This window comes from Anser anser, assembly GCF_964211835.1.
Source record: "Anser anser genome assembly, chromosome: 2".
In the NCBI taxonomy this organism is placed as follows: domain Eukaryota; kingdom Metazoa; phylum Chordata; class Aves; order Anseriformes; family Anatidae; genus Anser; species Anser anser.
In genome coordinates this window covers 140,018,982-140,046,912 of record NC_139721.1, presented here as the reverse complement: position 1 = coordinate 140,046,912, position 27,931 = coordinate 140,018,982, and the positions used below count along the sequence as shown (strand labels likewise).

Below are 27,931 nucleotides of genomic sequence, written 5' to 3'. Positions count from 1 at the left end.
CAGGTTTCTATCATTGCTTCAAGGGGCTGCTCTTCAGTCTGGGAAATATGGGAAAAGCCAGGAGCTTTGGATGGCTGGGGGAAAGCAGCCGTACGTACACTCAGCACTTTGGGAATGCTACAAGCATGGAGGTCTCCGGGAAGCAGATGCCTGCCTTGGCTCCTACGAGATGTAGCACTGATAACTACTTTTACCACTCCTCTCCCTCTCCAGCCCTCCAGTAAAAGTTCCTGTGTGGCAGAATACGTACAGATCTTCTGCCTTTACTTAGGGTGCTTCAGAGAGGAGAGGAGAGCAGAGAAAGGAAGAAACATTCATAAAATTTAAAATGCCACTTTGAATGAGCAAAGGGATTTTTATAAGGAGGAGAGTTCTCAGTTTAAGGCACCTTTTTATTTATAATAGAAAGTTGAATTACATTTGATTGCAGCATAATTCACTAATAAATTGGGTCACTGTGAAGGTGGAACATGTACATGTTTTTGCAGGGTGCCAGTATTTATCAGCTGCAGAAGAGAGGCTTCTCTGTGAGATGTCCTTGTTGATTTGGCACAGTTTGGCAGCACCTAAGACATTCTTATTGAACCAGTAACAAGATGCAATGCTTAAGAAAAACAAAAGGAACTAGATCTTTGAATTATTTCAGTGTTTCCCCCCTTTTTACTTTATATCATTTCTCTAGCTTCTTAGGAAAGCAGCAGTATTGTCCTAAATTCCTTTTGGTAGCAAAGAGAATAATCAATAAGAAAGAGGAAAAACCCTTCATGCACTGTCTTTTTCCTGATTGTGTCAGTCCAGATCATCCTATGCTCACAGCACATAAATACTCAACTCGTGTATGCTTTATGTTGCTGCAGTATATCTCTGTGTCCTTTTATCTCTGTCTCTCTCTGTTTTTGGGTTATCATTCTGTCGCTGATGCTGTCAGTGAGATGAAAGGCAGAAAACAGCTATAGTGCTGAGTAACTCACACTGCTGGATGTTTCCCCCTGAGACGGAACAACTGGTATCTCTTCTGTGACATTTTCTCATATAAAATGTTTCAATTTTCTTCTTTGGAGATTATAACATTGGACAATTCTATAACAATTCTTGGAAAATCTTTTCCTGAAACAATTAAGGAATGAAAATAATTCAGATCCCAGTAAGAGCACTTGCACGGGTAGAGTTGTAATAGATAAGCGCCATGTACTTTTGATGAAGTTTCAATACAACCACAAGGAACTATATGTCATAGGTAATCCTAAAATTCATAAATGTGGTGGTATATACACAGCCTGTGTGTCCCAGGCACAAAGTTATAGCAGGAGTGCCCAAAGCATAAAACAACATTGCCTTTTGCTTCTACTTCACGGCATGTTCATGATCACGATAGTGTTGAACAACGTAAGCGGAGTGATATTAAGTGCTAGGTACTATTTTTCTTCATGGTAGTCTTGACAGAGAGGCTTTGGACAAACTTGCCTTATGACTTAGGATTTCAGCATCCCATTTGGCTGCGCCCATGGTGCTGGGCGCTGCCCGGTGCCGTCCTCCAGCCTGCTTGGGTGTGCTCCGGAGCTGGCCTCAGTGCAGGTGTCCCTGCTGTAGTCTGAGGAATCAGGCTTGGGGGGGGGGCAAAGGCATTTTGGTGTGTCACAGCAAGCCAGAACCCTTTTTTTGTGGAAATAGCCATTCTTTCTTTTTTTTTTTTTTTGTGTGTGTGTGTGTGTGTTTGGTTCCTAGCACACGCATGATGCCTGTTCCTGTAGCTATTTTAATGCCTGTGAACAAGAGGGGAAAACTATTGCTTTTGGCTGACTTGCTGTGATTAAAGTCTCAGCTTCAGTGTGCCATGATATATATTCGAAAGGCTATTTAAATGCACTTTTAAAGGAAAACAATCCAGAAGGGAGCAAAATATTAAAATCTGGAAAGGCCAGAGAAGGCTGGGGACCCTTGACATGACTTTTTATTTTAAACTCTTTCCTTCAAACCTGCTCTGATAGAGGAGGTGTTGAGGTGCAGTCCATTGGCCAAGGGCAGCAGCTGTGCTGTCACATCTCAACAGGTGCGTTTTGGGAGACCTTATCCTAAATACCATTCAGACATTTCACTGTATCACCACAGGCACAGCCTGATCATAAGGTCACAATAATACATTATTGCAAACAGTGCAGCCAGAATATACTCTTAGTCTGTGAGCAGGTAAGTTTTATTATCAACTACTCTGTTTCCAACTTTATAGCAAAGCTCTTCCACCAGCACTTTCCAGATTTAGGGGCATCCACTGTCTGAGCTCTGCAGAGGAATCTGGTAATTTTTCTTCAGCTTTTGATAACTCACCATTTCCTAGCCAGAGAGGAAGGAGTTTCAACTCAGCAGAAAAGTCTGTATGCTAAGCAGGCTTTCCTGGCAGGGATGCCATGATGTTCCTGAAAACCTGAGTGCCAATCCAGCTTGTGTGAGAGGAGGGAACGTGGTGAAGCTCTGCCCCAGGAGCCTGCAGCCCGGGGCTAGCGGGGAGCTGTGTGCGCACCCCGCACTTGCACAACCTGGTGATGCAGCCCTGGGGGAGAAAAGAATCTAAAAAGGAACAAATCGTAAATAATGCAGGAATTATATATGCCTATTTCTGGCAGGGCTTTTTTGGCTGTGTCCAGAGACTAAGGAAGCTGTTAGTAACAGAAAAGTCACTTGGTAGAAGATCTTGAATAAAGGTTCCCATAGCTCCTCTCTCCCTCATTCCCTCTACAGAGCTCTGCTTGCCTCATGGCTAATTATTAATAAATCTAGGCCATAATCTACTTTTTAGTGATAGCAATAAACAAGCCAAAGAAGAGCTGATAGGGAGTCTAGGAGTCTGACACAGTTTAGTAAGGGGTTCCTGCATGGTCGATCTCCATACTGCTGTCATTGAAGATTTTCATTAAAGAGTTAGGCAAAAATGGTGTGTGCATGTTAATGAAAATTGCTAGCAGTACAAAATTGGGAAGCACTACGATACACAGAAGGATCAGCTGGAGAACTTGGCTGTCTTTGACCAAAGGAGTAAATAAAAACAGGATGAAATTTGATAGAACAAATGGCAACTTCTTTCACTTAGGAACTAATCATAGGATTTTTTTGCTGTAAGATGGAAGATTGTGAACAGCGGAGCACAGAATGACTGCCTGGTTTATGCCTTAAAGGATGCTGCCATGGCAAAGTGAACTGTGATCCCAGAATGTATTACTTTCCTATTACAGAGTCAAATTACTTCCAGTAGATTTTGGATAGAATTAATGCTATCACATGTGCCATGATGAAGAGTTGACAAACTTTTAAAATGTCTGTGCATTTTCAGTTACTCTGGACATATATATATATATTTTTCCCAGCAGTGTCATGCTGCCACAGTGAATCAAGAGGCATTGAGGAGTATCTCACTTTCCTGTTTTAGCATTATTTGAATTATGGAGACAATTCCTCTGGGTTTCAGTAAAACACAGTATCCCCTGTGGGATACCAGGGCAAGATAATCAGTTATCTTATATAATGCATTTGCCTGACCTAATGGTCCTGAAGGCTGGTGCTTTTAATGTACATTGGCATTAACATTTGTCTTGTATCTATACATTTATCTCCTTGCTATTACTAGCTCACTTTTTGCTAGTAATACATCCTGCTGCTGTGAAGGAGGAAATTAAAAGTAACAGCTTTCAGTATTAGGAGCCTTTCTCAGGCCATGTTTTTAGACATACTACACTGGAATGAATCTCAGATCATGACTCATGTACAATCTTCCAGGTTTAATTATATTGTCTTCCTTCTTTTTATGACATAAAAATATAAATCCAGTGTTTTAAGCCAATTCTAGAGGGGAAAAAGATGTCAGAAGGTCAAAGCCCTCAAGAGCTTAAAATGAACATCCCATTGCAGATGCAGACCCCAGTGATGAGTCCTGGTTCTGCTGAAATAAGAACTGGTCTGACTTTGTGACCATAAAGAAGCATTTGAGTGCCCAGAAAGCCAACCCTGTCAGCCCAGAAAGCCATCCATATCCTGGGCTGCATCAAAAGCAGCGTGGCCAGCAGGTTGAAGGAGGTGATTCTCCCTCTCTGCTCTGCTCTTGTGAGACCCCACCAGGAGTGCTGCGTTCAGCTCTGGGGCCCCCAGTACAAGAAGGACTTGGAGCTGTTGGAGTGAGTCCAGAGGAGGGCCACAAGGACAATCAAGGGGCTGGAGCACCTCTCCTATGAAGACAGGCTGAGGGAATTGGGGTTTTTCAGCCAGAAGAGAAGGCTCCGGGGAGTCATAGTGGCCTTCCAGTACCTAAAGGGGGCCTACAGGAAAGCTGGGGAGGAACTCTTTGTCAGGGAGTGTAGTGATAGGACAAAGAGTAATGTCTTTGAACTAAAAATGGGCAGGTTTAGATTAAATATAAGGAAGAAATTCTTGACTATGAGGGTGGTGAGGCACTGGCACAGGTTGCCCAGAGAAGCTGTGGATGCCCCATCCCTGGAGGTGTTCAAGGCCAGCCTGGATGGGGCTTTGGGCAACCTGGTCTGGTGGGAGGTGTCCCTGCCCATGGCAGGGGGTTGGAACTGGGTGGTCTTTAAGGTCCCTTCCAACCCAAACCATTCTGTGATTTTGTGAGTGCTCTCCACTGCGGTTTTCACACACCTTAGAGGGAAGGGAGCACTCCAGTGCTTGAAATCACAAAAAAGTCCTGCCAGACTTTTTGTACTTCAAGATTTATTTTTTTTCTAGTTACAAAGTACAGCATACAGAGGCAGAGCAACATGAACCAAGTGTTCTGTAAACTCAATCCATGCAAAGGCTGAATTTAGCTAAGGGAAATTAACTACTGTTATAGCATTAAAGAACATTAAATCCTTTCGTAGATGCTCTTCTGAAAAAAAAAAGTATCTTTTTTGGTTTAAGTCAATCCCCTTGAGGGGAAATTAAGCGGAGCAAACTGAAGCTGCTGTACTTCTGAAAGAGCATTTCCATGCAATACTTCAGTGTGCTTTAGCTTTATGTCTTTACTTACTTGATTTTGACTTCTGTGTATAGTCCTATTTACACACATCTGTTTTTCCCTATAGATACTGAACCAGCACTGTATTATATACTCAGGATTAATGTTTCTAGGCAGTTTTGAGCTCTGTGGATTCTCACTTAAAGATAAGTTTCTGTCTTTCAGGAATAATGAAGGGCCAGTAAGGAAATCTGATTAATATTTTTCTCCATTTTACTCATGACTTCACCACATTCTGACTGATAGGTATCCATGTAGGTGCATACCAGCATCTCATCTTTTCATCTGCTGTGTTTTGTTTATAGTAACCTTGCATATCACATGCGTATAATTTGGCCTCAGACACAACACTGGCTATCGAACTATTGAGAAAGATTAGTATTGGTAGATTATAAAGATTTTTTATATAGTCCCTTTGAGTGTTTGTTCCCTTTTCCCCATGTATACGAACACAGAAATGGGGTAAAGTGGCTGTCATTAAAAGGATTTACATGCCATAACTTAGAGAAACTGGGCACTGCTACAAGAACTGACTTAAAGACAACAGAGTAGGGAGGAAGAGGTAACCAACCCTGTTCTCCTTTGTCTCATCTGCATGCAGCAGGTGTTAATTAAAAACATTTTTTCTTATACTGAGGCAAGGCAAGTCAAGAGGCTGTTTCCCAAGCAGATGCCAAGGCAGCTCCCTGACCAGATGGCGTTGCGCTGACACGAGCTCTCCATCCACACCCTGCAGCTACATTCGTGGAGCATCTTCTCACATAGCTACTGGGCAGTAAACACGAGCCTCAGTTGGCCTCAGAGCCAGAATGCTGGGCTGATAGCATGTGCCATCTGCTGAGGGCACCCACCGTGAGTCACCAGCAGTAGCTGGAGTGAGCTGCCTGCGTGCAGTACCCCATCATGTACACGTGCGTTTGAGATGCTGCCAGCATTCTTTAGAAATGGGCATTTTGTGGAGAAGCCTTGGAAGTGGTGATGCTTTATCTCTAATTTTAGAATTCATATTTTTGATTTCAAAACTGGAAATAGAGTTATAACCTAATGTCACTGCTACATGTTGCTTCTGTGTTGTGTAGATACACCTGGTAGCTGTTTTCCTACAAAGGAAGGACACCGTTTACATGTTCAGAACAGCTGGCTTTCCAGAGTCTACAGTGTGCTTAGCTGAATCCAGAGACCTACTCTGTGAGGGAGACGTGCTGAAGGACAGCACGGCCGTGCCAGCAGGCCCCATCCTTTGCTGCAAAACATGACAATTAAAAGACATTTTTCTCTCCATACAGTTACACTGCCCATTGGAACAACACAGGCCAGTGTGCCATGTTGCCTCTTCTTTGTACAGATAGAAACCTACCCATAACGAGTCATTTTTGGTCATAGAGGTCAGCCATAAAGGCGTGCAATTTCTTCTCCCGTTGCTGTTTCCCATGCACTGTCTTAGTTATTACCGGGTTAAAACTTGTACAAGCATCAATAATTTGTAAATAGATCTAAATGATGACTAAGGAAGCAGTTTTAAAACTTGTACCCCACAACGGGTAGCTCTTTAAAAAGCTAATCGTTATCTGGCACTTCACAGAAGAGTACCATAGTCGTTAGCTGGCCTTTTGGGAGCTTTCTGCTGCAAAGGCAGAGGGAGCTGCGTTAGTAGGATCTGATCTAGACCAGCAGTCTCCTTTCCTTTGGATTAATGGGTATTAAAATAGGAAAATACTGGAAGGAGGAAGTTATTAATTTTAGGGTCAGTGTCTGAGTGTAGCATGAGTTTTAATGGCAAGCACCTCTCCTAATTGCAGGAAAAAAATGCTTACTTTGAAGATCTGATGTCAGGTGTTATTTCAAAGTAGATGAACGAGCATCCTTAATTTTCCTCCCCCGGGAAGGTCATAGTGTCTCTGCGGTGAATAACAAGTGCTGTCAGTGTATGGTCAGCAAATACTTTCTTCACTGAAACTGCAGACAAGAGTGAACCTCTGCCATCACTGACTGCGGTGGCGGTTCTTTACTTATTTCCATCATTTTTTTGTGAATATTCGTTAAGCCTTTTTTCAGTCTCTTTGGTGTTTACTCAACAGCTGGTGCCTCTTTTGGAAGGGACAAGCTATCTTAAAGGATAAAAATGGGGACAGACTTTACTTGCATTGCTAACATCTCTGCCTTTCCACGTTTTCAGTATCTTTGCCACTCTAACTCCTCACATAGGCTGCAGGGAAACTCAGACTGACATGGACATAAACGCTGCAAGCTGGTTGGCAGTGAGCTGTAGCAGTTCACAAGACAATATAACTCTAATTCAGGATTTTCCTGTAATTATCCAATTTAAGCATGAAGATCAAGATTAAGTCATAAACTGACCACTGTCATAATGATTCATTTGTTTTAATTGATCCTGCTATGGGGTCATTCAAATTTTATTTCATTTTTTTGGTAGAATGCTATTCCATTTTTAGCTTCCCAAACCGATGCAGTTCTTATTAAATATCTGTATTTTCCATATTGCTCTTAGAAATCACCAGCGGATGACCAAGTCCGAAGGGCACTGGCAAGGAATTTGTTTTGCCTCATGCTAACTGCAGCAAGAAGAATGGCTGTGCATCTTGTGGAATCAAAGCAGTTCAACTTCTCTCTGCAGTAGCATAAGATGGTCATTGGGTGGATACCATGTAAGTGTGTCCGTGTGTGTAGCTAGGAGGACTGTCACCGGGATGGCATTGTCTCATGGTTAGAAGATACTTAGCTGAATTTTCTCCCAGACCTTATCTCGTAAGTTTCAATTTTAGAGCAGAAAGGGATCTCTGCATCTCCGGCTGACGTTTGTCGGAAGAACGGCATTATTTCCTCTTCATCTGAATGCCGAGCCATTTCCCAGTAGCTGACAAAGGCCGGCATGGAGGTTTGATTTGCTGAGATGGGCAATTATTGTCTGCTTTTCAGAGAGCAGAAAGGGGCTGTAATAGCGACAGGAAGCCAATAGCTCTTTTTTCACAAAAAGGCCTCGATGCTGTTGACTGAGCTGTTCTTGGTAATGCTGCTAATTTCAGCTGTTGGGAGAAGTCTTAATATTCTGGCACCAGAACATTTTTGGGAAAAAATGAAATTGCAAGACTTTTTACAGCTCCTATCACACTTCTACAGACATCGATAGAGAAAAGAAACAACCCTGGTCCTTCAGTGCATATTTCCAAGGTCAGAGAAAAAGTGGATATATGTGATGATTTTGTTTAATCTTTTTGTGGTCTTACATCTTACCGCAATTCTTCCTGTACCGCAGCATACATTTTTTTACAGCACCTGCTGTAAAGGAGCTTTAGTACATGTCAAAAACAAGAAGATATCAACCTCAGCACTACAGGGAGGCAAAGACAGAAAACTTGCTGTCTGAAACTACATATTCTCCAAAGAAATTATTATCTATAGATTAACAATCTGCAGTTGTCCTGACTCTCATTGCAGAACCAATCCCAAACTTCATAGCTGTAAGTGCTCTTCACATTTTGTGAACTGCTGAAATGGAATCTCCCCAGGCTACCTTTTGCACCCACCCCACCAAGTGCCATGTTATCAGTATGTTTTATCCTCTTGAGATGCTGTTAGCAGTGCTAAGCAATCACTTTTCCCAGAGCCACCCAATGTTAGTGCTACCTGCTTTCACAGTATCACCTCTTATTTCTTTGCTGAGATTATAATTAGGTGATGTTCTTACACAACCTCAAAACTTCATTTAGGCTATCCTGATATCAGGATTTTTACAGTGAAAATATTTTTTAATAAAAAAAGTTAATCAAATACTTGAAAATAGCTATTAAAAAAAACCACATAAATTTTAATTATCAGTTTGAGGTGATTTATCTTAATAGGAACATGTAAGTCCACGTGTAAAAATATCCCCCAGATATTAGTGCATAGAAATTAATGTTTTGCAGTGGTAAGAATGGGCCCCTAAGACTGAGAAGATCAGAGTTATATTTCTGTCTCTGCCACAATTAGTGTGAACTTCAATAGATCAATGAATTGAACTGATTTGATTTGATTAGGTAGAATAGAATTTGTCTGAGTTGCATTTTTCCTAGGTAAGAATTTAAAGCTGTTTTTCTTATATTTTTCTTTTTAGAATTTGTAAGCATAAAATTTTATTCATTAATTTATTATGGAATAAGTTAATGTGGAGGTACTATCATGGGGCATTTACTTAATTCTCATTAAGAAGATCAAAACACACTTTTCAGCCGCAGACTTGGATTCGTAGTATTAAAAAATGTTCCTCCTGGTTACAAACACATGGTTTTGCAAACTAATGGAGTCTGAGATTCTACTTCTGGTACATATTAAATACATTTTCTGAGAAGAAACCAATTTGTCTAATTATTTCAAATTCCTTCCACAGTCATAACCCTGGACAACTCCCACTAATAGTTTTATTCAACGTTGTTCCCATATTCATGTGCTTACACCAGTTATATCTTTTACAGGAACGTTACTGCAAAGGTTATTTTTAGAGCGCGTTTTGTTACTCATAAGGTTTCAGCTCATCCATATGGTTTGATTGTCAATTTTGTTGCTAACCTGCTGGAATGCCTCTTTTTGTAGTTTTCATTCATGAGTTCCGGAAAGCCCTAAGCGATACTGTGGCCCTGTAGTAGTGGACATCTTTTAGGCTGAGAAAAATAAGAGGTCACACAAGGAGAGCTTTAAATAGCTAAGATATAGGAAGTAAGTAGGTGTATAAAAGGAGAACGAAATAGAAAGAATAAGCCAAAATAAGACACAGTCTGTCTGAATCACATGTAACAGGATGTAGGTGTCTTCTTCCAGAGTGAAGCAACAGGCCTGCAAAATAGCGTCAGACCCTTCGTTTGATCAGGTGGTGCATGTAGTCAGGCATTGGAACGGGTTGCCCAGGGAGGTGGTAGAGTCATAGTTTAGTGGTGGTGGGGGGATGGTTGGACCAGATGATCTTGGAGGGCTTTCCAACCTTAATGATTCTAGGATTCCATGTTACACTGCTGGTGCTGATCACTGCAGCCATGAGCCTCCCAGGTATGCTGTGCTGACTGCCTTGGCATCCAACAGAAGTCCAGCACTCCGTATCACCCAAGAACAAATGCTCCAGAGAAGATTTTGAGAAGGGATGAATGATTTCCAGTGACCCGCTTGGGAGCAGGTCTCTTTCCCTGCTGATGGCCATGCTTTGAGAAACAGTCTCCTACATGTGCTCAGGGAGGACCTCAAAACACAGGCACCTGTGCTTAGTAGTTGCTTTCAGAAATACTTTGCATGCCTCATGGAAAACAGAATAAGATTTCTAGATAAAAAAACAAAACTACCAACATATTCTATGTGTTTTCTCGCCTTTTGTCTGATCCTGATTAATTCTTTTCCATAACTGAAAAATAAAATGCAACAGCATTTAACGTCAGAGGTCTAAAATGATTGTGCTATGCATTGTTCAGTCATGTAAGTGACTGCCAGCTTCTGCAGAAGCAGTAATTGTAATGCCTTTCCCTCCCTGCAGTAAATGGATGTAAACGTTCACATGGCTGGGCACATTAGGTTAGGTAGATTATTCATACCTGTGGGCTAGCATTTGCTGGTAGGAAATAGAAATAGTAAAGTGTTATTATGAAAGAAAGGAAAGAAGGAAGGAAGAAAGGAAGGAAAGAAAGAAAGAAAGAGAGAAAGAAAGAAAGGAATCAAACAAAACATTGCATTTAAAGTCTTCACCTTCTAATTAGTTCTCTACTCAACAGTAGTGCAATAACATGACATAACTAATAGTTAAATTTATTTCTGCAAGGTAAAGTGGCAGTGAGAACTGGAGGGACCTTCAAATTTATTTATTCATTTATTTATTTTAATTTGGCATTCAAATATTGACACTGTGCTATACTGAATGCATTGGGTACACACATCGTAGGGCTTACTTCACTATCAGTGTGACTTCAGTGAAAATGGGGATATGCTGAGTCAGGTCTCCTGGATTTGATTCGGAAAGTGTGTATGTTATCTCTGGAAGAGAAGAGGCAAATATAAACTGAAGTTTCCATTAGCTTTGGAGCACTAGGGAGCACTTTGGATTTGTTCACTTCTTAATCAAATATTATTATTTGACAAGCATACCTTTCTCCTTAGAAGTAGGAAATTGCCTGGCCCTCAGGGCAGACAGAGTTCATCTTATCCAACACAGCCATGTGCAGAACAGGTGTCGAGTGTAAGCCCCTCATTTCCAGCTCTCTTCAGTGAAGAAAGATGGGCACTTCTGAAGTCATTTGCTTCTGAAATCTGCCTCAGGATGCCAGGGATTTTGCACTGAAGATATCCACCTCCATTCAGTGTAGAGAGAGTCCAAATGATGATGTTTGACTAGGTACCAAACTCACGGCTGAAAAGAGATGGGATGAACCCCCTTTGAATGACACTCAATTCTTGGTACTGTGTCACAGGGTTGGCAATGCAATTACTAAACAGCAGTATTGGACAGGACAGAGTGTGATACTATGGGACTTCCTGTGGATTTACAGTCTCAATTTATGATTTCAGGGAGGAGAACATTGCTATTATCAGGGAAAAATTCGAGGAAATCCAGTATCATTTGTTGCCTTGTCAACATGCCATGGACTACAGTAAGTCTGCTGTTTTGTTTTTACTGAGCTTTACTTAGTCTGTTAAATAAAATGAAGCTGTTTATAGAAAAATAAGTGCTATTTATTTATTAACTGGTTTGCAACAACTATTATGAAGCTTAACAACCTTTAGAAAAAAGTTTTAACTTGAACTTTGTAAAAGCCTTGTTTATTTTCAGAACTCACTGCCAAAGTGCACAAGTTTCTCTTCTCTCTCTCTTTTTTTTTTTTTTAAACTAAGGGCATATTATAGTGACTTTGAGCAAATATTGCCTTGAAATAATTTACTGTAGGGACACGAGTAAAAGTAGCTGAAAATACACCAATTTATATGAATTTAAAACACTACCAATATTGATATGAACCATTTGAAATTTGTCCGTGTTATTTCCTTGTTAGAATGATATGTTTTATTTTTCTTTCCCACTCTCTTTTCAAAGGAAAGTGTCAGTGTAGTGTTTCTTTAGTGCCATCCATTTTCTTCACAGCAGTGCTCATCTTAAGCTGTGTGCTTGGGGTAATATCTGTGATAAAGTCAAATCTCTCTCTGAAAACCTGGAATAAAGGATGAATAGTACAAATTTGTTTTAAAGTACATAATTTTAGTGATAATGTAGTTAAAGCATCTGTCATCTGAAGGTTACATGGAGCTGTGTGTTGATTGTACAGCTTTTGGAACTGTCTACTTTTGGCACTATTGAAAGAAGCTAGTGAGGTTTTCAGAGCAGCCAAGTAACTTCAGTGTCTATTGACTCTGGCAATTTCAGGTCCTCAGCACTTTTGATACTAATATCAGCTTGAAAGGTCATGGGAGCAAGAGAGCCTGAGTGTGGAGATTACCTGAGCTTTGCTTTTTTCCAAGGATGCAGGATTTAGCTGATCAAAATCTTCTTCAGCTTATTTTCCGTCTCCAGCTATTCTGTAGTTTTAGTATCAGATGCATATGTACATGTGTTTGACTAGTTTCCTTCTTTTTTTATATATATTTTATATATTTATATTTTATACTTTGTCATTCTTGCAGTCATTGTCTGACTTAGAGATGTGTTTCTCTCTTTTACAGTCAAGGTTGAACAGCTCAATAAACCTGACCTCAGGTTTGGTAGTGTCAGTGAGCCTAAAAATAGTACATCCTAATGCATCCTGAGGGGGTTTAGCTTCATGGCTTCCATTAGCAGTGATCCATTAGGTCTTGGTCCCTGCCAGCTCCTAGGAGAAAATGCAGCAAAGTAAGGAGAGGATGTGCACGTCCTTTCCTGGCCTCCTTTGGCTGGTTGGTTTTTAAGACTGACCCTCCTGCTACTCGGTATTCTTAAATTGAATAATATTCAAATCAAGCTCTTCTAACACAGTAATATGATGAAACATTTTTTTTTCCTGTATAATTCAGCTCTCCCTTGTGAAGTATTTTTTTTTTTTTAAGTGCAATAAAGTTCCAGAAGCTTACTAGAGCAGGCTGGTAACTCCAGCATCTGCTGCGAGAAAGTATTGTTTTCCTGAGCTGTATTAACCTCACATTCTGTGACACTGCATCTCCATCTTTACAGCTAGCTCCCCCACAGTCGATTTCAAATGCTAAGTAAGTACTGCAGCCTCACACTGGCAATCAGAGCTGCAACACAGTTTGGAGGTCTCAGTGGTATAATGGAAGCTAGGGAGAGCTGTCTTTTAAAAAGGTCTGCAGGGTAGAAGCTCTGCTTTCCCAAATTTTAGGAAGTGCATAATAAAGAACAGATTCCTTTAATAGAATAACAAGCTTCATATTCACAAGGTTCATGCTAAGTATGAGATCATGCTAAGTATGAGTAAGATCTGGTAGTACCCCTAGATCTTGGCCAGTAATCTTGGCCATGTCTTTTTTTTCAGACATGTCTCTGTAGAGATAATGTTGTATTTGTTTAACTAATCATGAATTGTGAGTTCTTCTCTTGGTAATGTCTATGTTGTGGTCTTCCTTTTATTAGTTAAATTAATAGAGTTACTGACTGATGGAGTGCTTAAAATTATGAACTTCTTCTCAATTACTTTGCTAATGAAAAACGTCTCTCTACAACCTTAACTCCAAGCTAGCTGGTATTTTTCTTTTTCCTGTGGGATAAGGAGTAACCACAGCTTCCTATGAGTTAACACTAAAAACTTTGAATACAAAACACATTGGTTGCCGGGATATAAATAAGCTATAGTCAGGCACGACGCACAGTTCTGTGTTTCAAGACCAGGCACAAAAATACCAGGTTGTTCTTTGATTTTGCTGCCCACTGGTGGTAAATGCCTAAACTGCTGTTGTAACTGCAAGTTAGACTTTTATGACTACAAATTCGCTTGTCTGAAGACTTTACATAATCCAAATTTGGGTTTTTGAAGTGGCCCGCGTTTTGCTATTGCTTTCTCTCTAGCACACCAGTGAATGTGTGATACCTTCAAAGAGCATGGCACTCCTGAAGTCACTTGGAAAAGAGCCGCGAATGCTCTGAGTGGGCAAGTCAGATCTGTAGGTCAGACGTAACTATTATTCTTATTAAGTGACTTGATCTGAGGTCAGTGCTGCTGGGTGCAACATTTCCACAAGAAGTCATTTACTAATAGCACTTAGTTTTGCAGACTGTGCTTAAGTTAAATTGCAATAAGAAGAAAGGAAGTTTGCCTGATTAAAAGCCGAAGGACGTTCCCAAATCTCATATTTTTCCCAGGCAGAAAACTTCAGCAGGTCCTAGAGTACTAATTTTAAAGAAGTGGAGACAGTATTTGTTTCTGGAGACTAAGCACAGATAGTTTGAAAGGGGAAACAGCTTTAAATTGTACATGGACTCCTGACCACTTCTGATGTATTCTGTAGACTCAGCAACCCAGGCTACATCTGTGAATGTTAAATGTTAAATGGTTAACCCTCTAAATGAACGATGCTAAGACAGACATGCTCATCAATGGATGCAATAGTTCACAAGTGTAATATATGCTTGTATTTCTTATCATGAGTATCGTGTAATGTCCATACTGATGTAGTACTGTGTATAGCCATTATCTTTTTCTAGAAATATGAACTTAAACGGACACAATTTAAGATGAAAAAGACCATCTGTCATAACTGTTATTACTGCAATGCCCAAAACAGCCCCTTATACCCTTGTACTTGGTACTATGCAAGATTACTGAGGAGAGAGTTAATCAAAACCATTAAAACCTAAGAATCAATTCAATTTAATAATATTTTTATTTGTATTTTTATTTGTGGGAAAGCTATGGGCATATTCCAAAACCTCAGTGTGCATATTTCTGAAGACAGATCCTTTATTGCAGGTAGATCAGTCTTGTTTGGGAATGGCTCTGAACTGGATTTTGAACTGTTTACATTAGCCAAACTTATGTGGTATTTTTGTGTGTTGTAGGGAAGACTTACAGGAAAAAGTAAAGTCTGTATCACTATGGGAGAGAATGTCTTTCTTTTTGAAGCAAAGAAACCAAAAAATGACTCAGAATAATGTTCAGTTCCTGAAACCATTTTTAACTGCTTCCTTTCAGAAAAAAATATATTTTTTAAATATGTGAAGTTCTTAAACTTCAATGTTGTACTAATATTTGTTTATTAAATCAGTTTACATTTCCTGCTCTTGACAGTGGGATGTTCTATGATGGAAATCATACATACCTTATTGAACCAGATGAAAACTACTCTTCGGATGTAAGTAGAATAAGTAGAACTTGTGGTAGTCCTAATGTGTTGTTTGTGGAATACAGACGAGGTTACAGGGCAGGCTCTGTGGCCAAAGGATGATCCCTTCATTCCCAACTCATTAACCTGGTGTCTGAGCCCTCATCATCACAGACAGAGGTAGTCCTCCAAAAATTAGGTAGTGGTATGTGTATGCTTATGTGTGTATATGTGTATGGTCTGTAACACTTGGAAGTAGAGCAGTACAGCACCAGAGGATGAAGGTCCCTTGGAGCCAGCAGGAGAAGCCTGTGAGTGTCCTGTCCCCTTCTCTGGCACTTCCCACTCTGGGTTCAACACATCACTCTCCACCCGGTTCGGCCTTGACTCCAGTTCAGCATCTCTGAGCAGCACAGTGTAGAGAAATGATGCATCGTACCTTGCTCTTTTCCTAATGTAGATGTTGGATAGCAAGGACGCAAGGACCCTTTTAGAACTCTCTTCTTAAGGCTCATGAGGTGGATTAATTATTGAATTTTAATACATGCAATTGTTTACAATTTCAGGATGACTTCCATTTGCACTCTGTTTACAAATCCAAGTTGTTTGAGTTTCCTTTGGATGACCTGCCATCTGGTATGATTTTTTTTTTAATATTCATGACTATTGACGTGTTTTAGTCTAAGGCCAGATTTGTTAATCGTATTTGATAGATAATCTTCTGACATGGCATTGCTTATTTGCATATCTCTTCTTTTTCTCTATTAAATGAAAAAAAAAAAGAAAAAAAAATGAATCTGAAACACTGAAAGCACTGGAAAAGAACCTAAAGTGCTAAAAAAACCTGAATCCAATGAATCAAACCTCTCCTAGACCTTCACATTATGATGTGTGTTTCTCATAACAGGTCTTGTGGTCTGTGGACTATGTTATCTGCTAGCAGTTGTAGAAAAAAAAGGACTGAGGTAGCCTAAAGATGATGAAAACAAACCCTACATTGCCAATGGTTGATAACTTTTCATGGGTTTTTCCTATTTTGAGATAGGGGGTGAATACCAGGTGTGAGCAAAAGTCTGAGGGACAGTTACTTGCTAAATATTGTTGCAGTTCTGTGATCCTCTTGTCTCCAGTCCATTCAACAGCTTTCACGATGTTGGCTGTAGTGCAGGTCGTGTATTTAGGTTAAAATGACTTTGGAGGTAGAAGTGGTTTCATGTGCTTGTAGTGATGAATCCCCGCAAACACTCGATATTGTGTGTGGAGGGTTAAGAGATTTTTAAAAAATGAGTTTTCATCTGAGAAGCTGGCTTGTTATTTGAAGCTAAAATTGCAGTATGTGTGGCATACCCCCATTCTATCAAGGACCTGCTAGTTATACAGATGCGTTTTCCTACTCTACAAAGTATCTCCTAGACAAGTGAAACTGTCCTTCATAGACACTCATTTTAGTAGAAACGACTTCTGGACTACTTTGTTCTTAGAAGGAAGTTGCAGATGTCCAGGCGTCTTGCTACAAAACATAGGACATATTTGCACGCGATATATTTGTCCTATGATAACAGCTGGATCTGGGGTCCTACCATGCTAGGCCTTGCGCATAGATGGGTCTTGTCCTGGAGCATGGCGTGTGCAGCTTTGTTGGTTGTTAAACAAAGCAGAATCATTTGGAAGTAGGAGACTGCTAGAGCTGGGCGCTTAGTAGATATCTGTCAGCAGTCATGTAAGATTTCCTAATAGTTAAGTTTTATGTTTTCAAGATTGTGAAGTAAACAATTATTTTCTGTTTTAAGCATTTTGAAAAGGAATTAATTGCAAGCAGAATCCACCTGTTTCACCTCCACCAAAGCGGCTTGATTTTCAAAAAACATGTCAAAATAATGCTTCAGACTTTCTCACAAAATCCAGATATGCTTGTACAGTTTTAATTTTACTGTAGATACCAAATAAATAATTACTGGCTTTGCTGTAAAAAGTCCAGCACGTGGTATAATGTAAGCTGTTTCTATTAGATTGAATTAAAATCATAAGATTGCAGAATAATTTAGGTTGAAAAGGTTGAAAAGATTTAACTGTGGAAAGCTAGTAGTATTAATTACACAAATATTTATAATGTGGTACAAGTTGCTAATCTATCTCTTTGTTCCATACATAGAGAAATAAAATTTAACTTACGGTTTGCTCTTCCACATCCCCATGCTTGTTTTTGTAAGACTGTTTGGAGGACAGTTTCTGAGGTCTGTTTTGAACATTTCAGTAGATGTAATAGATGATATCCTCACTAGGAATCCCAACACTTTTATTTGTTGTTGGTTGTTCAGCTTAAGACTGTCTTTAAGTCATCCACTGTGCATAGCCACGGCTCCAGAGGATGGGAGCTGTTCCCACCACCACCTGCTTCTTCACCCCTTTCCCCCATGCCCACATGAGCGCCAGAGTTTGTCCCCATACGTGCAGTACACCCTGCCAGATCTTCATCACTCCCAGCACATGCTGCCCTGCCAGGATCACTGCTTGGCACCACTGTGTCTTTCCCACCTGTCTGGAGAGTGAGGACTATTATTTTAACTCGTGTTTTGTTGTTGTTGTTTTCTATAAAAAATCTGCAATTAATTGCTAATAGTTGGATTTGATTTTTTTTTTAAGTACTACAGCAGAACCATTATTGTTAGTAGCAAGCAATGTGCTAGGCTATGCCATCAGTATTTCTCGTATTCCTTAATACTCTCCTAATTTATCAATTTGTTCAGCCTAAGCAGCCGTTCCTTGATGTCAGGAGTTTCCTCTTATCTTCAAAACAGTCTGTGAATAAGCTAAGATTTCTTCTCAGCACTGCATTAAGAATGAATTGGGTGTATCGTGAGCTTCAATATTGATGTTAGAAGGGAAAAATCAAGTAATAGGGATTACTCAATATCAGTAATAGTGAAAGCACAAACTGTTATACCACAGTTTGATAGAAATGTGCTTTTTACATTCTTTTGCTCCTTGGGAATTAAAAAAAAAAAAAAAAAAGGAAGAAGAAAAGAGGTATTGCAGAAAAGAATAGTTTGTACTGTACTTTGCTGTAGCATGTAAAGGTAATGAGGACTTTAAATAAGGAAAGCTCATCTGACAACTTTGCATGCTTAGAGCCTTTGAATTCATAATTAAGTAGACTGTAATTTTTCACCCAATCTGTGTTGAGATATTTAGTGCCCTGGCATTATCTTAGGCAACGCTCTGTTATCGAAGGTGTTGTTTTTCAAATACTGTTGAACAAATGTCCTTTTTTTCTGGGCTCGCTTGAATTCTCTTCATGTTTTTTCAAGGTAATATGTTCCTGTCAAAATTTCTGCTAGGCTTTCTCAGCTATCTGCATTTCCTGTGTGATTTTGCTGGTCATGATCTTTTGCCTGAGGGTCCCTGGCTGGAAATGCACTCTGCGTGAATTCATCCAGCTTCTGAATTATAGCATAGTGTTAATGGGTGTTAATGTGTTAACGTTAATGGCTGCATCTTTCCTCTCCAGAGACGGGTGACTTCTGATGGTAGGGAAAACGATCACATTTGCTGGTCAAGTTATCTGAGATCCCACACACATATTGTAAATTACTATTTTATTGATTAAGAAGCTGTATTTTTACCAGTTTCATTAATGATGATATAAAATTGAAAACGAAAGGTTGAGAGTCAGTTGTGTGGCACTAGAACACAGACTGAATTAATCAATATATCTAAAGCACAATCAAGTAAAAATTTGTTGAAAAAAAATAAGTTTTGTTTTTTCATCATTCTGAGTTCAAGAGACTCCAGGTATATAAGCAATATACAGGGACCCTTGGATATGATTTAATTTATTTGAGGTCTTTTTTGTAAAGAAAATCTTCAAGTGCACCAGTGTAACCATGAAAACATTATTAAGCAATGGGCCTATGATTGTCAAGCCCCCTTCATAGAAGGGTATTTGCAAACTTCAAACACCAAAAAAGACTTTGCCAAGACTATAACAGTTAGACAAGCTTTGCTTTCATTATTTTTATTATAAGTAAATAGCCACTCCAGGTTAAGATTAGTACTTATCCCTGGTATACTTTTGTCAGATGAGCAAATCAACTTCACGTTTTAAGCCTTTGCTGCCAGGGCAGCCCTATCAAGTCCCAGTCGTTACTGTATTCAATCCTATTATTTGGACCTCATATAAAAATTGCAGTTAATTTGCTGTAGGATGAGAGGTGGAGCTGTAAGAAAGCTCCTATACTCACCAGTGGAACTGAATTATTTAGGATTTTAGAACACAATCAAAAGTTGTGTACAAAGGTATGTGAACTGGAAGTCCCTTGTTTTACACAACTCCTATAGTACTATCTACTTCTCTGCAGGACTGGTAAGTTACCAGGGAATATTGCAGTTTTCAACCCCAACTGGGCTAAAAGAACGTCCAATGTTAGCTAAAATACAAAGGAGGGAAACTAGGCAAAGGAAGAGGTCAGATTACAAAATAAGCAACTGAAAACAATTTATGTTTCAAAAAAAGACCTTTGTTGGGGTATGTGAATAGAAAATATATTTATAAGAGATAAGGATTTATACAAGATAAGGATTTATATGAGATAAGGATTGCTGTTGTATAGGGAAAAGTGAAGGAGAGACTATCAATCTAAAAGCAAAGATGGAAAAATACTTCTTGGACATTTGAAAGGGTGAGATCAAGTGTCATCTTCCTTTTAGCTTATAATGTGTCCCTTGCCATGAGTGGCTAGTAATGGATTTGGCAAAAGGGATTTGCCAAAAGAATAATCTACTTGGTGCTTATGATTAGAGGTTTAACAAATTAAATACACAGTGGGATTAGAAGGGAAGAATATTGTATTGACAAGGAGCATAGCCAAAATCCTATAACATTTCTCCCAACTTTAACATGTTTTACTTTGTGAATATAATCTTCTTAAAGCGTTAATTCTGCCTTCCATGCTCTTCTTATTAATTTAGGTAGCTGTTGTGAGAGCTCTGTGAATGTCTGCTGAATTCCCCAAAATGTGATTCACTCCATGGAAGGGTTGTGCTAATAATATTACATCCCCGGTATTGGTGAAGTTTTGGCACAGAACAGCTGCTGTGCTTTGTGAAGTGCGACACCCCCAGATCATCTGTTTCAGCAAACCCAGATTATCACTAGTAGGGTTTTTAAATAAGAACCCTGTTACTGGGAAGCAGCTGTACTGTTGCCTCCTTTCTAGCTGGAACCTTGCAAAAAGGAGTTGTTATCGCATCTGATGCATGGAGGAATGCCATACTACTGTCATGATGCATCAGGGTCACTAACTGTTGGGCTGTATTTCTGTAAACACTCAGTGTATTTGCCTGTGTTTTCTGCTTAGAGTTCTGGCAAATGAATGCTACATCGCAGAAGTTTGTTGTAAAGCCAAGACACAAAAGAAGTAGAAGGCAGGTATGTGCCAATATGCTCATTCATAAGTAATATGCCATCGAGTTTGTTTGTGTCTACTGGATTAATTCATCCAGATGGAGTCCTGCTGCTGCTTCTGGACTGGCGTGAGGTCTCTATGTACTAATACAGATGTAACAAAAAGAGGTATCTAATGTTGACAAGGCATTTCTGGGTTCTCTTGGACATTGCCCACCTAAAGAGTTGAGCACTTCTGCTGTCACCTTTGATGAGGAGCCACCAAAATGTCAGTTTCAAGAGATTTACTAGATAGCCCGTGTCATGCATGTGTGGCCAAGCACAGCACCCCCATCCCATTATATTTATAAACCCACAAGGCAGTTCCTCCTCTAGGCTCCATTTAATCTGCTGCTGAATCTCAAAAATAGCATTTCTGTCAATGTTATAAAATTGTTAAACACTGCTAAATTGCAAATGAAAAAAATAATATCTAAAATATTTTCTCCCAATTTGGATACAGAAACTCCAAATTAATGAAACATTTACAAATTGTTTTTATGTTGCAGTGATGACAAGTAGCTACTTTATGTCACTTTGATTTAAAATAAATATTCTGAACTTAGATTTCAATCCCCATTTGTCAAAGGGGAGGAGATGTTAACTTTGTACCTGTGCTCTGCAAAGACAGCAACAGTTCCTTATTTTAGAAATAGAGCTGAAATGATGGCATAGGTCAAAATAGAGCTGGGTCAGGGGTCTGAACATTGCAGTAAAAGATGAAATACTGACAGCAGTGGGAGGAGAAGATAACTTTAACTTCTCTGACTAATGTAAGCATCTCAGAGTCAAAAGAGAAGTGAAAAATACATTTGAGAAATTCCAGAAATCATTCTAGTGGGTCTTACTTTACATCAGGTTGTTTGCTACCTTTCTATAAACTAACCATTACTCGACGTTTTCAACTCATAATGATATAATAACTCTCCTGGAAAAAATAAATAAATCGGAAAACAAGGACACCATGGAGAAGCACTGTAATAAATGTTTCTAAATGAGAAGTGTGTAAGACAGAGGCGGGTACTGCATTCACTGTGTGAATCAAGCAGTGTGCAAATAAATAATACACATAGATTTTTTCATAAGAAACTCAGGAGGGATTCCTTTCTTAGTGAAAAAAAAAGTTTATAGATCATACAAACCATTTTTAGAGATGTGGGCCTCACTAGGAATTGTCTGTAAAAAAGTGAAACTTGGAGTTAGTTGGGTTATAAGACTTAATTTCATTGTTTAAAGTCATAAATGTTCTGGAGGAGGTGAAATATGGGGACTATATATTTGAAAAAAAATAATGCAGTCCATTCCTTTTCACCCTCCACAAAATATCCCAATCAGTTGCACAGTAAATATGTTTACTCATTTTTACTACCTGTTAAACCAGGTAATTGACCAAACACGTAAACATACAATTGGTTATACAATACATAGGGTACATTTAAGAATTTTTTAACGTGATGTAACCAAGCACCGGAAGTATCATCAGTATCTGAGAACAGAATTAAGACAATGAAAAAATTATGTGTGAGAAGTTTTCTGAAGCTGTTTCCAGTTATCAGTTACGCTTTCTGTGTACTCTGTCATAGACTCTCTTATTGTTATACTCTCTCTGTAGGTTCGTCAGATTCCACGTAAAGTTGACGAAGAAACAAAATACATTGAGTTAATGATTGTAAATGATCATCTAATGGTAAGACTGGCGTACCTCAATATCTTATATTTATCAGTAACATAAAATTGTCTTAATTGTCCTATAAAGGATAAGCAATAAAAAACAACATATGGCCAGAATAAATTCACTATATCCTTAGGAAAAGAGCTTATGGTCTTGTTAGCCATTGACGAAAATGTGTCTGAATTTTAGCAAGGTAATTTCAACAAGAATTCAGGCAAACCAGGCTTGAGTATCACAGAAAGCATCATTAATTAAAACTTTGTGTCAAGAAGGTGACTGATGACAGTGGGACTTAAGCTGATGGCTTTCTTTTGGGCTTTCTTGAGCACGTCTTAGTTACAGCAGCTCAGCCATCAATAATGTAATTATTGCGGTTGTGCAGCTGCTGTTGGCAGTGGGGAGATTAATAGTGACTAGATTTTTTGATAAATCCAAAGAAATGTAGAGAAAAATATTTTGTTAATAGCCCTCAGGCTGGTCTTTTATGGCTTTAAAATCAGTGTATCCATACATATCTATCCTTTCTAAATGTACAACGTCTCCCAAGCAATATTCAAACTGCCAAAAGCAGACATCAGAATCTAAAAGGAGTATGTCACTGTCCTTGAACAATTTTAATGATACCATTGTACTCCCATCATCTCAGTTTGCTAAGTGTAGCAATAAATTCTTGGATTAAACCAAACAATACTGGATGCAAGTTTCCCTTAACTGGTGTTTTTGTGTTTGCCCTGAAGATCTGAAGCTGCAGCTTTCCCATTGGGATCTCATCTGTCTGGGCTAATAAACCCAAGAACAATGTTTCCTAATTTTGGTTAATTATAGCTAATGCAAGAGTCAGTCGACTTGGAAGTTTCTACTCTGAAACAAATGTCTCTTAACATCCATGGCCAGATAAGTTGAATCTTGAATTGACCTTGGAGATCTTTCCCACCCTTAATGATTCTATGATTCTATGAATAATTTTGTTTTATGAGGAGGAAGGGTTATGTACTCTGGACTCATCCCTTGCCCTATGGCATGCACATGTGTTTTGCTTTTTCTGTGTGCGTGAAGTAGGTGTGGTGCTCCAGGTGGACTCAGCTGCCAGCCGCCAGGTCCAGGGGACACTTTGGTGGGCCATCCAGAGGTTGCCCCACTGGGGCTGTTTCACCTTCCTCGGATACTCCCAAAGGGAGTGATTAGCCTCGTGGTTTGTCCACCGGCCTATGCAAGTGCCAAGCTGCTGCATCCTACCCAGCCCTGGGAGCTGCATCCTGCCAGACCCCATCCGCCACTCACTGCTGCAAGGGTGCTGTGTCCTCCCAGCTGCCCCTTTGGCTGCTCCTCCGTTGCATCTACCCTGGGAACAAAGCTCTTAAAATCTTAGAACAGACTTATAAATTAGTATACTGAAAACCCTTCTGTAGGATGCTTGGAGAAGCTGGAGGCCTGAAGTCTGAGGTTCTATTTGCAAAAATAAACTCAAGTCATATCCTTGTTTTCCTTCTTTATTTATTATTATTTTGTGCCTTTTCCATTTCATCCTTTGTCCCATTTTTAGCTTTGCAGTCCTGTCCTTCTGTTATTTTAGTAAGTATAGTTTCCTCTTTTTTTTTTTTTTTTTTTAATTTTTCCCCCTACATTTCTGGTCATAAACCTGCCTTTCCCACCACCCAGCTGCTTGACACTTCTTGGACACTAAAAGATCCAAACTTCCAGAAAATAGGGAGCACACTCCATCCAAAGTGAAGTGTCTTTGGGCACAAGATAGTCAAACATTTCTGAAAATTTTTGCCTTTAAGTCCTGAATTCGTCTAAGATACTTATGACTTGCATACGCATGTTGCTCATTTATAACGGTGTTTCAGCAGACAAGAGTACCTGGAAAAGTATCTTCAGTGTTACAGATCATCTTTATTGCGCTGTAATACAGGTTGCAGTAAAGGTGCCATTGCAGTCTGATTGTGATTTGAACCAGTTACTGTGGCATTATGCAGTGTGATATTATAAATTAAGAAATACAAAAGACAGTCTAAGAGAGAGAGCTGGAAAAAAAAAGAAATCTGATAGGTTAACACACAGATACAAGCATTGTCGTGATAACACCTCTAAATAAAACTCAGCTGTGGAAGTTGTGTTGCTAATTTCTGTAATGGCATTTGGAAATTGCCTTTAAAATTGCAAATAATGAAGCTAATGAAGAGAGTAACAATCGGTTCCTGTTCCTATAGCATTTTTTCAGTAAAAATCTAATAGTGCTTCCAAACAGGAATTAATAGATCTTCACAACAGTTGTCATGAGGCATATCAGTAACGTGCTTTTCTGAGCAATTTTCTACTATCACATACTAGCATTACATTCAGCACAGGAGACCAAAACATGCATGGAGGTTCTGCTGTTGGTGTGGTTACTTTTTACTTTTTTTTTTCCAGAAATGGAGCTCGTTTTTCTAGATCTGTACTTATAACTTATCTGTGTTTGTTTCACAGTGTAAAAAGCACCGCTTATCAGTCGGCCATACAAACAGCTATGCTAAGTCAGTTGTGAACATGGCGGATTTAGTAAGTATCACTTGGCTGAATGTTCTTTTATGCGTGAGATGAATCATACGATTCTCCTGCCAATAAATGCAGCAGTTGTCATTTCATGGTATACTTAATAACAACATATGCAACGTTCACAAATTTTCATCTAGAAACAAAGTCAGTCATGTATAAAGACTTTGTCTAGCATAAAGCATTAGAGACATTTTTTGTGGCTGCAAAAATTTAAGTATCCTTTAATCAGATCAAAATCTTGAGTTTGAGTTCTAAGAGAACCTTAGACAGGATGGGTTTTAACCCTGGTTCATTTGTTGACTATCTGAGACCTAAAAAATCATCTGAAATTTGAATGCACTAAAATTTCTCAAAAAGAAGAAAAAAAAAGAAGCAGCATTTGAGTAAATGAGTTAGAATAGGGACATACAAATGGATTATGTGGATTATATTTGTGATGCTCACTAGGAGGATGAGGTGCTGGCTTTTACATCTCACTATTGAGAAGCAATACTAGAAAAAGAAAAATGCAGTTCCCACTCTGGAAAGCATTTGGTGTGGATTAACTCCCAGCATTGAACAGCTGCCAACAAGGGGTTAAATACTCCTGTGGAGGTTTATAGCAGTGAAAACAAGGGTTTTGTAGATCACTGTTGGTATAAGAGATACCTCTTGTGTCACTGGGGTGAGCTGGGCACTGTGAAAGACCCTTTCGTGCCAAATCTTTGACCTGTTTGAAATGCTTCTGTAGCAATTTGTTAAAATTCCACCGATGAACCTCTGCCTGAGCAGGACCTGCAAGGGATCTGTGCATGGGCTTGGAGGGGTGATTGAAGAATTAGGCCTAAAACCTAGATATTGCTTTGTTTTCATGTTCCTTTGCAGCTTTTAAGGGAGACAGAACCACCAGGGAGAACCTAACGTATGTTAGAACAAGCCGAATATTTAGTTACGTAAAAATGCAACCTGGTGCAACAGAAGGGGTAACCCTCACCTTTACTCTATTTGACATAATATCTTTGTTCGTTCTGTTACTGTACTAGATTTATAAAGAACAACTTAACACCAGGATAGTGTTGGTTGCCATGGAAACCTGGGCTACTGATAACAAGTTCACCATATCTGAAAACCCCTTGGTGACCCTACGTGAGTTTATGAAATATAGGAGGGATTTTATCAGAGAGAAAAGTGACGCAGTTCACCTTTTTTCGTACGTAACCTTGTGTGATGTTTTCTTACTTTTTATTTTTATTTTTATTTCCTTTCTTGGGGGCTGCTTATCCTGAGTGGCTGATGCATCTCCTTTGTGTTGTGTGTGCAATCCGCCATAATTCAGAAAATGACGTTTCTGATGGGGAGCTGGGAAAAAGCTAAACCAATGCACAACCTGCCTGCCAGTGCAGCTAGAGGTTTTCCTCTCCTTTTAGTTTTAATGTATGAAGCTCTAGCTGCATGTGCTGTAATTAATTCTTGGTTGTTCCATGCAATCACCTACTCTGCAAACAGCAGCCTGCAAGGTGATGCATGGTTCCACCTCGTAGGTTTGCTTCTTCAGCAGTAAAGCACAGACAGCCCTGCTGGACTATTTAAAAGCAGAACATTGGCTTTGAAACCCATGAGATTTCCTGCTTAAAAAGCACTATGGCCTGCTTTTCTCCGCTGAATGACCTGCATGCTGCAGGATTACTGAAGTGAGTGTTTGAGATCCTCAAACCAGTTTGTCTTCCAGAGAGACATGCATTACAAGAGCTGGGAGGGATTTTATTTTCTCCAAATTTCTAAATTGTTTTGGTAGTAAGATTGATATAGCAAAATATATCTACACAAATAAAAGAGAGGTTCATGATATTTTTGATCCGCAGGAGACAAGCCAGGTGAATTGCTCCGTTGAGTTCTCATCCCTCTCTGCTGACTGTTTTAGGAGCCTATATGAGTAATTTTAGCCTAAACTCCTCACTTTCACATGACTTCAGTAGGGTGCCAGGTTATCCAGCCCCAGTATCCAGCCACTCGGGCTTTTTTACACATGCTTAATTACTGTCTTTGCCTTCCTACGTGAAGAGAACTAGTAAGATCTGCAAGTGCTGCCTGCAGATTTTGGTTTCTCTGTGTCTCAGTTCTGTAAAATGGGATTTTTTATTTTTTTATTTTTTATTTTTTTTTTAATCTTTCGATCTTTCATGTATCTTTTCTGGTGATCTTGTAAGGTCTTTGAGGGGAGTGTTCTCATGAATGTTAGTGGCTTGGCTAGAACAAAGAGGGCCCTATTTCTCCCTGTGATTGGACTCTGGATACCATTGCAATGCTAATTCCAGTGCTGTCCGTAACACCATCTCCACTGGTATTTGAGTTATTGCATTCATAGATTGCTTGGAAATATCCAATCCTAAAATTGGGTCCCTGAGTAAGACATGGCTGAATTGGGAGTAGAAGTATGACAGCACGCTGGTAACAAATGAACGTTCCCCTTTAGCACAATGAGCCCGTTGCATTCTGTTTCTTGGTGTTCTTCTGTTTTCCTTTGAGAAAACTGATTTGCGTCAGCTTGGCTGGATCAGTAAGCTGAAGTGGTATAGAGGATATTCTGTCTCTGGTAACTGGCAATCATTCCTGCCGATGTGGTCAGCGTCAGAGGCATAATTAAATTTAGGCTCACAGTGTGGTTGTCCCCTGGATGAGGCCAGTTCTGGGGAGTTTCCACCTACCTCTCCATCAGCGGGCCACTGACACATCTCCCTTTCATTTTTGCCACGTCTGCATTGCCCAACTAGACACGTGTGTTTTTTACCAGGCCTCCGTGCACTGTGGCATGGTGGCCTGTCTTGTGCTCTGCCTGTAGCATGTGCCAGGGTAGGTTTTGGAAGTCACTTGCTGAAGGAGTATGTCAATGAACAGGGTGGTGAGACAGAAAGTAGTCCCCTTCTTGTCTTATTTTCTTTTATGTTAGGTGATATGAGAAGGAGGAGGGAAGAAACAGGGAAGATAGTAGAACTTTTCAGGGGATAATCTGTCATGTGAGGTT

General features: G+C 39.6%; 1 protein-coding gene across 13 annotated transcripts in view; it reads left to right on the top strand.

The window, feature by feature from the left end:
- ADAM22 (ADAM metallopeptidase domain 22) overlaps positions 1-27,931 on the top strand; it is a gene marked incomplete at its 3' end in the record, with an annotated part of 142,038 nt that overhangs the window by 66,025 nt on the left and 48,082 nt on the right. For all 13 annotated transcript variants that reach the window (XM_083826022.1, XM_083826021.1, XM_083826031.1 and 10 more), the window contains 7 exons: positions 11,543-11,625; positions 15,241-15,304; positions 15,841-15,910; positions 20,632-20,702; positions 22,330-22,404; positions 24,862-24,933; positions 25,953-26,119. In XM_083826022.1, coding sequence (XP_083682148.1) covers positions 11,543-11,625; positions 15,241-15,304; positions 15,841-15,910; positions 20,632-20,702; positions 22,330-22,404; positions 24,862-24,933; positions 25,953-26,119 — 602 coding nt within the window. The remainder of the gene's footprint in view (positions 1-11,542; positions 11,626-15,240; positions 15,305-15,840; positions 15,911-20,631; positions 20,703-22,329; positions 22,405-24,861; positions 24,934-25,952; positions 26,120-27,931) is intronic.